At 48.4% G+C, this 10,116-nt stretch overlaps 1 protein-coding gene across 1 annotated transcript; it reads left to right on the top strand.

Moving 5' to 3' along the window:
• The first annotated feature begins 592 nt into the window (after positions 1–592).
• LOC309358615 (uncharacterized protein) lies at positions 593–7,691 on the top strand. Its single transcript, XM_081891969.1, has 2 exons — positions 593–633; positions 6,613–7,691. Exon 2 carries the CDS (start codon positions 6,635–6,637, stop codon positions 7,409–7,411), a length of 777 nt encoding a protein of 258 aa, XP_081748095.1. The 5' UTR covers positions 593–633; positions 6,613–6,634; the 3' UTR covers positions 7,412–7,691.
• Positions 7,692–10,116: the final 2,425 nt, after the last annotated feature.

Raw genomic sequence — 10,116 nt, forward strand, 5'->3', positions numbered from 1 at the left:
GCTAGTGGATCACAGCCTGGTCCAAGGTGGGTCATAACAGGAACACGGCTGCCATGTGGATATATGGTGAAAGATGAAGCCATGGGTCCGCAGATGGGTTAAAAGTGGGTCTGAAGAGGTTGAATATGCCTGTTCTGAACTTTTGAGCTTGTGATCAGTACCAAGGAATGGTTTGGCGGTTCAAAGAGCATCCCAAGGAATAGGGTGGTTTTCCATACTGTGTGACTCAGGGCCTAAAGAATGGATGTGAGGACAGCAGCAGATGTGAGGATTCATCCATCCATTCATCCATCTATCCATATTTAGTTCCTTAAAATAAACAATTTATCCCCGTTCTTTGTTTTCCCACTTCCATGTGGGTCCAGCCAGCTTCACGTGACCCAGCCTTCTCATTTCCAAAGTCCTTCCGCTCATGTTAGGAGGATTCCATTCAAACTAATGAGGGCTGTCAGCAATTTGGAGATGACTAGGTGGGGCAAGCTTTGGGTGCTCTTAACAAGCTTCCCATCCCTCGGGGCACCATCTTTCCGGGATCTTGCCTCTTGGAAGTCATATAAAAGAGGCGGCCAGCTCGGTGTGTCCACCAAACTCAACTTGGACTCTTGGATCATCCTCCTCTTGCCATCCACCGTGGTGAGTATCTTGGGATCTCTCTTGTTCTCATGGAAGAGCCCGTCTCAACTGAGCTCTTGACAAACAATTTTAGGCTACAGCCAGGCTGCTTGCTTATTACAGCATTCTTTTGGTTATTGGGTTTTATTCCCCACTTGGAGGAAAAAATAGTAGTACCAAAGGTTGTAATTTCCGCCGATGGCTTCGGGGAAGGTTTACGACAGCCAATGAGATTTTGGCCATTCTGTTCAAGGTGCTGCCTTTGGGGGACTTCCCTGCCTTCATTTCAGAGGAGGCAATTTCTTAAAATAAATGAGTGGCAACAGAGGAGAATTACAGAGGAGTGAAGAAGTGCCAGGAGGGCGAAAGAACCAAGACGTAAGGAAGACGTAAGGAAGGAGATCAGAGAACAAGAGAGGTAGAAGGAGAATGCCTGATGGTGGCGATACTATCAGTAGCTCTCTCTTCAGTGGAGGTGTAAGTGGCTTCTCTTAAACATGGGATTAGCAGCCGACACCTTGGTGGCATGGTAAAAAATAGGAATAATAACAGGGAGTAGGAGCAGGAAGGTGGAATAATGGGTTCTAAATTACAATAGGCAGTAAGAGCCCTTACATCCTTTACTGCAGGGATGCAGAAGCTCCAGGTCCTGCCGGACTATAACTCCCATCATCCCTGACCATTGACCATGCCAATGAGGGCTGATTGGAGTTGGACGCCAAGAACATGGTTGAACTACAACTCCCATCATCCCTGACCATTGACCATGCCAACGAGGGCTGATTGGAGTTGGACGCCAAGAACATGGTTCAACTACAACTCCCATCGTCCCTGACTACTGGCCATGCCAACTGGGGCTGATGGGAGACTTGGCCCAACAACAGTCATTCCTCATCCAAATTACTTCCCAGTTTGGGCCACCCCAGTTTTTGATCTTCGTTGGAGAAGTAGTATCATAGAATCATAGAATTGCAGAGTTAGAAGGGACCGCCAGGGATGGGTTCATCCAATCCGTTGCAATGCAGGGATCTCAGCTAAAGCATCCCTGACCTCTGCTTAAAAACCTGCAAGGAAGGAGAGTCCACAACCTCCTAGGGGAGACCATTTCCCTGCCAAACAGCTCCTACAGTCAGAAAGTTCTTCCTGTTGCTTCACTATGCTGTTGGTTCTATTATTGTTCAGTATTTGTTTGCCCATTTAAATAGACGTTTGAGGCTGCCCCAAATATTATTTATTTATTTATTTATTCATTCATTCATTCATTCATTCATTCATTCATTCAAATAGATTATTTATATGGTGCTCTTCCAGCTGCTCAAAGCTCAATTTTTAAAAAAATTAATACAGAAAACAACAACCCACCATTGACAAATTTTAGTGTTCAAACCCAACAGGTTCAGAAATATGGCTGGTGGCTTCTCTTCTTGTTGAAGTTCACCAAGCGGAGGCCAGGATGCCTTTATACCACTTCAGACTGCAGATAGGGTCTAGTCTGAATGAATCCTCCATACAAAGCTGTCAGCTAGCTGTCCGCGACCATCTCTACCATAAGGAAGAGTGGGGCAGATGCCTTGGGCAACAGTTGCGATGAGGTCGTGGCAGAAGCTAGATAGAACAGTGAACAAGCAGTGACAACAGTGTGGGAGAGAGCAAAGCTATGTGTGTCACACGGCCTGGCCTGCACCCCGTAACTTAAGCTTTTTCCAGTGGAAGACACTGTCCCTATCCACCATATCGCAATATGGCCAACCCATACAGAAAGGAGGATTGTCAGGGACAGCTTCTGCCAAAGCTTGCTGGTTGTCTATGAGGATGTTTCAAACATGCATTGAAAGGGAAGGAGCTTTATCAGAGAGTGTATGTTTCTGATTACCAGTTGCTGAGAACCTCAGGGCTGTTACACTCATGTTCTGGTTGCTGTGGGCATCCGTTTGGCCACTGTGAAAACAGGGTGCTGGCCCACATCCAGCAGACACTTTTCATGTGGCCATAATTCAGTGGTGGAGCATCTGAATGGAGTGAGCTCGTTTTCTCCTGCTCTGGAGGGGAGGACGTGAGCCAATGGCTTCAAGTTAGGAGAAAGAAGATACCAACTAAACGGACGCACAACGGACTCTCTCGGGATGTTGTGGGCTCTCCTTCCTTGCAGGTTTTGAAGCAGATGTTGGGTGGCCATCTGTCATGGATGCTTGAGCTGAGATTCCTGTATGGCAGGGGGTGGGACTAGATGGGACCCCAACTCTACACTTCTATGATTCTATGAATTACATGCTTAACGTCCCAGATCCTATCCTCAGCATCTCCAAGTAAGACTAGGAGAGACTCCCTGCTTGAAATCCTGGAGATCCACATCCCATCAGTATAGATGATAGGATCCATGGATCTAGTGCAGTTTCTGATGCTCTTATGTAGACAGCAGAGGCAAATCAGGAAGCTGTCTACTAACAAACCCAACTATTGGTCCATGCAGTTCAGAATAGTCTACTGCAGCCTTTCTCAACCTGTGGGTCCCCAAATGTTGTTGAACTACAACTCCCATCAACCCTAGCTAGCAAGGCCAGAGCTCAGGGATGATGGGAGTTGTAGTCCAACAACATCTGGGCACCCCCAGATTGAGAACCGCTGGTCTACTGTGACCAGCAGAGGCTCTCTGGGGTCTCGAAGAGACAGAGAAGTCTTTATTGCCATCAGCTGTTTGATCTTTCCAATTGGAGGTGCCATTGAATTGAGGACCATCAGCATGGGGGAAAAACCATGCGCTCTACTAGTAAGCTACAGGTTACAAAGGAACACGGAAGCTGATTTACGCCAAGTCAGACAGGTGGTCTATCTAGTACTGTCCACACCAAATGGCAGCAACACTCCAAGATTTCAGGCAAGGATCCCTCCCAACAGCCCTACCTAGAGATGTGCAGGGACTGAAAATGGTACCTTCTGCCTGAGTAGCTGGTGTTCTGCCTCTGAGCAATGGCACCTCCACATGCAAGGCGCATCCCAGGCTTGTGCTAACACGCACATTGAATATATATCCATCAGCAATGAATTGTGGAATTTTTGCAAGGCTGCGCCACAGCCGTTCAAAATTCTGGGACAACAGAAGCTGAACGCCCTGTTAAAATTATGCAAATGAAACCCGCACTCATAAAATTTTCCTCATTTGCATAATGTACCCTGTATCTGCTGATGATTCGTCTTGCAGGATTAGGCAAATTCACAGAGGCATAAGGCTGACAATATCTGCTAGATGGAAGGGCTGTGTTTTCCCTCCGGTTAGAGGCAGGTTGTCTCTGGACACCAGTTGCAGGGAACCACAAACAGGGAGAGAGAGTTGCTCTTGCACTCAGGTCCTGCTTGGGGCATCTGTATGACCACAGTGAGAACAGAATATGCTAGACTATTTATGGACCTTAATGTCCATAAATAGCAACACCCTAGAGGTTCCGGGCCCTAAGGAAGTCAGATTAGCCACAACCAGAGCCAGGGCCTTTTCAGTACTGGCTCCTGCCTGGTGGAACGCTCTGTGTCATGAGACCAGGGCCCTGCAGGATCTGATTTCTTTCCACAGGGCCTGCAAGACAGAGTTGTTCCGCCTGGACTTTGGTTTGGAATCAACTTGATCCCCTCCCCCTCTTTCCTTTTTCCTTTCTCCTTCTGTGATGGAACTCCTATTTGGGGACTTCCCTGGCTTTTTTCTGGCCCATGTAGGACCAGTCTGGATAGCTAGCCTTGGTGAAGATTTGACGTTTTCATCCCCAAATTTTTTTGATTGGTCTGATCCAGCAGCCAGGTTCCTCTGAGTGAGAGAAGGGCAAGGAGGATGGAGGAGCGCTGAAGACCCTTCCCTTGCCCACTGGCAATCTTATGCAGCCACCATGACGGCTTCTGTCATTTCAGCCCCCTTTGCCCAGGCTCTTTCAAGCACAACATGGGAACCATAAAGGCAGGGGAGCTGAAAATGGCATTCTGAAAAAGAGGAAGTCCATGGCTGATGTCACATCCTGCAGGGTTTCTGTGTTCCAGGAGAATTTCAGTATATAGGTAGATGTTGCCAGGCTGCACCTCCGATCATGTATGGTCATTGGCCATTTTGGCTGGGGCTGATGGGAGTTGCAGCCCAACAATATTTTTAGGGCCTGAGGTAGAGGTCCATCTCAAGTCTCATATGAGCTACATTGACTTTGTTGTTGTTTAGTTGTGTCTACCTCTTCGTGACCCCCTGGACCAGAGCACGCCAGGCCCTCCTGTCTTCCACTGCTTCCTGCAGTTTGGTCAGATTCATGCTGGTAGCTTGGAGAACACTGTCCCACCATCTTGTCCTCCGTCGTCCCCTTCTCCTTGTGCCCTCCATCTTTCTCAACATCAGGGTCTTTTCCAGGGAGTCTTCTCTTCTCATGAGGTGGCCAAAGTCTTGGAGCCTCAGCTTCACGATCTGTCCTTCCAGTGAGCACTCAGGGCTGATTTCCTTAAGAATAGAGAGGTTTGATCTTCTTGCAGTCCGCGGGATTCTTAAGAGTCTCCTCCAACTCTTAACTAGAGCCTCTCATTGTTATTATTCTGCAGAGGGACTGAGGAGGTGCCATAATCTCCTTTGAGACAACCCAGCATTATTTAAGGTCACCTTGAGCAAACTGGTTTGTGTGCTCCAGTGTGGCCCCAACACCCATTCACTTAAAAATGAGGTTGTGATACACCCAGATTGTGTTGAACAACATCTATGGACACCCACTTGCGGTCGAAAGGCATCTCCCATACCCTTTAAGAGCTATGGGGCAACTTTCAAGGAACAACTGCCAATGTACTCGTAATGCATTTGTAAGAACTTGTTAGAAGCTGCTGTTCAGCCCTAGACACTATAATTAACAGTTGCTCTGCTGCTGTTTATGATTTACATAGCTAAGGGCCCATCTGTATGATCTATAATTTTCTTCCCCCACAATAACCTCTGATGTCTCCACTATCACAACACTCTTCCCAAACTCTGTGCTCCTGGCTGGAACCAATGGCTCATCTCCTTCGGTGTCGTTGTGTGTCTTTACAAGCAAAGGTGTCGAGATCCCTGTCATTGGCTAAGCAGCTGTGATGTCACAGCAGGATTGAGTTCAATACTGCTCAGGGAGAACTGGACAAGAACTGCAGGGAACTATTGTATCAGAGAGCTTAATAATAAATAATATAATAATTTTTTATTTATAATCTGCCCTTCCCGGTTCAGAAAACCGGGCTCAAGGTGGCTAACAACAAACTCAAAACAATTGATGCTACAAAAAAACCAGCATAAAATACGGTATAAAGCGTAAATAACAATCAAATCAAAAATCAATTTAGGGGGAAATCCATCCAATAAACATTACTTGGTCACCAGGGCTAGCTGGCTAAGTTAGTCCTATTTGGGCCAGCGAGGAGGCCAGGGGAGAATAAGCTGTGGGATCCCAGAGTGGGGAATCTTCATAAAAAGGGGAGGGGGAGGGAAGGAAGGGGAATAAAAGATCAGGCTAAGTTCAAATTGAAAGCTAGGCGGAATAGCTCTGTCTTACAGGCCCTGCGGAAGGAAGTTCAATCCTGCAGGGCCCTGGTCTCATGGGACAGAACATTCCACCAGGTCAGAGCCATCACTGAGAAGGCCCTAGCCCTGGTGGAGGATAATCTAACTTGCAGTCTTTATATCAGGATGTGGGATCTGTGGCCCTCAAAATGTTCTTGTACTATACCTTCCACCAGCCAATGTTCTTGGAATCTAAACCCTACCATCCCCCTTTGGCACGGCCAATGGTCAGGGATGATGGGAGCCATCGTTGAGTAGCGGCTGGAGGACCACAGGCTCCACATCCAGCAGGTTCTTCCTGTGTTCTTATGGAACCTCCAGCTCCAGAGGCAGTCTACCTAGATTTTACAGTTTCTGGTGGGATTTGGACACTGTGACACCAGGAGGCTGGACTAGGTGGGCCACTGGCCTGATTCAGTGGGTCCCTCCTTTGTTCATATGATTTATTTCTCTTCCAGAGCTTAAAACCTCCCCAACAAGATGTCTTACCAGTGCAAGCAACCCTGCCTTCCTCCTCCTTCCTGTGTGAAGACTAAGAGTGCCACTGTGTGTGCAACCCCTGGAGGCACCGTCTGCGTGACCCCATCTCAGTCATCGTGCGCAGATGCCTGCACTCCTAAATGTGCCACCGTGTGTGCCACTCCAGGAGGCTCCATCTGTGTCACTCCACAGCAGCCCCAGTGTGCCACCGTCTGCCAGGGTCCTTGCGGCTCCATCTCCGTGACCCCCCTGCAGAACCAGGGGCCGACCATTTGTGCCACCCCTGGTGGGTCTGTCTGCGTGTCACAAGGCCAGGGTCAATGCTCGACCGTCTGCCAGGGCCCATGCGGCTCCGTCTGTGTGACACCACAGCAGCCCCAGTGCGCCACCGTCTGCCAGGGTCCCTGCGGCTCCGTCTGTGTGACCCCGCAGCAAAGCTCCGGCTCCTGCGCCACGGTGTGCACCAGCTCTGGCGGCTCCGTCTGCGTGGCCCCGAGCAAGGGTCAGTGCGCTTCTGTGTGCCAGGATCCCTGCGGGGCTGTTTGCGTGGCTCCCATCCCAGCCCCAACTGGCGGCGCATGCGCCACCGTCTGCCAGGATGCCTGCGGCAACGTGAGCGTCACTCCCTGTGCTACTAAGTGCGCCGACCCCTGTAGCGGGGTGAAGACATGCGCCACAAAGTGCGGGAACCCCTGCGTCACCGTGTGCTCTGACCAAACCTGTGTGAAGGCTTGTCCTTCCATCAACATGGGGCAATGCAACGTCAAGAAATGCTAAGTGGCCACAAGGTCGGATCCTGATTTGAATCCCCGCAGTCCAGCTTTTGCAGAGCTTCCTTCCGAGAGTGGATGACACCTCCTTCCTCCTTCCTTGGTCCACGTTCTCTGCTCTCCTCTCCTCTAGATGCCCTGAATCTCGATGTACAAGTAACGATCTTCCCCAAGATATCACATCTGGCTTGGAGAAAGAGCGAGGGGCTATGAATATTCTTTGGTGGTGGGAAACACACAGAACTTCCATGTTAGATAGACAGCAATAAAGAGCAAATATAAAGACATCTACGTTGTTGCATTCTGATATTCTTCGTCAAGAGCTTTTATTTTTATTGATTCGTTACATTCATAACCCACCTGTGGCGATCACACAGGGTCCCCGGACGTTTAACGGTCTTTTGATCCCTGTGCCACCACTGTGCTCACTTCCTCGCTGCCACCAACCCGTTACTCTCTGGTAAAACACTGAGTCCAGACAGTTGTTAAAAGTGAACCAAAAAACCCCCCAAGTTTATTTTACGTACATTAACATTTTTATGGTTTCTCAGATAATATCCCTGTCAATATCTTTACCAGCCTATACCTTCCTAATACCTTCTGACTGGTTATCTCAACTGTTTGACTGACTCCTCTTAACAATTTCTCTCACTCCAGACTAGCCCAACCCACAGACTTTTCTTCCCTGTCTCTTCCAAACCTCTGACTGTCTTCTCAACCACCCTAACTCTGCCCTCTGGGTTCCCCCTGGTTAGTCATTTTACAATTAGTTAACCCTTTCCTTATGAACCCAGTATGATGTCACACACCTAGGTGGGCAAACGCCTCGCCACCTTTTCTCCCAGGAGTTCAAGGCAGCATGCCTGGTTCTTCCTCTCTTCCATTTCATCCTCACAACAGCCCTGTGAGGTAGGTTCAGGTGAGAGGCAGTGACTGGCCCAAGACCAGGGAGCTGACAAGGAAAGCAGGTCATTCATAGGTCAGAGAAAGAGAGTGAAACACTTGGCTGGCTTACAGTTACCATATTTGTCGCTCTATAAGACGCACTACCCGTGTATAAGACAAGCCCCAATTTTAAACCTAATTTTTTGGTTTAAAAACCCCTAGTCGTATACACAGGAAAATATGGAAAATCAAATCTTACTGGCTAGTGATTTAAATTGTGATTTAAATCAAATCCACCCTGTCCACACATTTTATTTATTTCTGCACTTATTTGATATCCAGCTCCTCTTGTCTTCCTCCAAGGAGCTCAAGGCAGCAGATATACCGTATTTTTCGCTCTATAAGACGCACCAGACCACAAGACGCACCTAGTTTTTGGAGGAGGAAAACAAGAAAAAAAATGTTCTGAATCTCAGAAGGCAGAACAGCAAGAGGGATCGCTGCGCAGTGAAAGCAGTGATCCATCTCACTGTTCTGGCTTCTGTGATAGCTGCGCAGCCTGCATTCGCTCCATGAGACGCACACACATTTCCCCTTACTTTTTAGGAGCAAAAAAAGTGAGTCTTATGGAGCAAAAAATACGGTAGTTAACACATGGAGACTGCTAGGGGTTGCTCTTGTCTAGATGAAGCAGTTGCCCTCCATGGCTTGTCATTCCCCTTCACTCCCTACCCCTCTTTTTCAGGTTCCTCCCTCTGTCTATGGTGAGCTTCAAGGGATCCTCTCTGCTCAGCAACATGCAATAGACTCCTCGTTCTGGGAAGTGGTGGATTTGCATACTGTCAACAGAGAAGCTGTCAGATGGGGGCTCTGTGGGAGAACTGCCAAGTCTAACTCCTGCCCCTGCCCTGTCCTGGGGCACCTGTTTCCTCCTCTTCATCATCCTTCAAGCTCCTGGCCTCCAGTACTTCTCAGCATGTCCCCTCCTCTGCGGTGTGGCCGGTTTTCCACCACCAGGAACCAACATTCCAGTCCTCTCCCTCTTAGCTTTCCCAGGGGAAATGGGCTCCCAGGGGTCAGGTGACTTCTACCACTCCTCATCATCCAGCCAATCCCTAACACCCAAGATGGTTGAAGCCTATGTTTGCTTGTTGCATTTATACCCCCCACCTTTCTCTCTAAGCAGCTGGAGATGGTAATAATAATAATAATAATAATAATAATAATAATAATAATATTATTATTTATACCCCGCCTTCCCCAGACAAAACCGGGCTCATGATGGCTAACACCAAATACAAAAACAATTGATTAGAATACAGCTTAAAAACAAGATTAAAATACAACATTAAAAAGCAGCCTCATTTCAGCAGAAACTCAAACACTTTTTGGGGGATGAAAACATCAATTCTTCACCAAGGCTAACTATCCAGACTGGTCCTACATGGGCCAGAAAAAAACCAGGGAAGTCCCCAAATAGGAGTTCCATCACAGAAGGAGAAAGGGAAAAGGAAAGAGTGGATCAAGTTGATTCCAAGCCAAAGGCCAGGGGGAACAACTCTGTGTTGCAGGCCCTGTGAAAAGAGATCAGATCCTGCAGGGCCCTGGTCTCATGAGACGGAGCATTCCACCAGGCAGGAGCCAGTGCTGAAAAGGCCCTGGCTCTGGTTGAGGCTAATCTAACTTCCTTAGGGCCCGGGACCTCTAGGGTGTTGCTATTTATGGACCTTAAGGTCCTCCGCGGGGCATACCAGGAGAGGCGGTCCCGTAGATACGAGGGTCCTAGGCCATGAAGGGCTTTAAAGGTCAAAACCAGCACCTTAAATC

The sequence above is a fragment of the Podarcis melisellensis genome, assembly GCF_964234715.1.
Source record: "Podarcis melisellensis genome assembly, chromosome: 16".
Classification (NCBI taxonomy): Eukaryota; Metazoa; Chordata; class Lepidosauria; order Squamata; family Lacertidae; genus Podarcis; species Podarcis melisellensis.

Bases quoted from the DNA above. Each gene is read 5' to 3' on its own strand.
- LOC309358615 (XM_081891969.1), top strand. From the start codon at position 6,635: ATGTCTTACCAGTGCAAGCAACCCTGCCTTCCTCCTCCTTCCTGTGTG.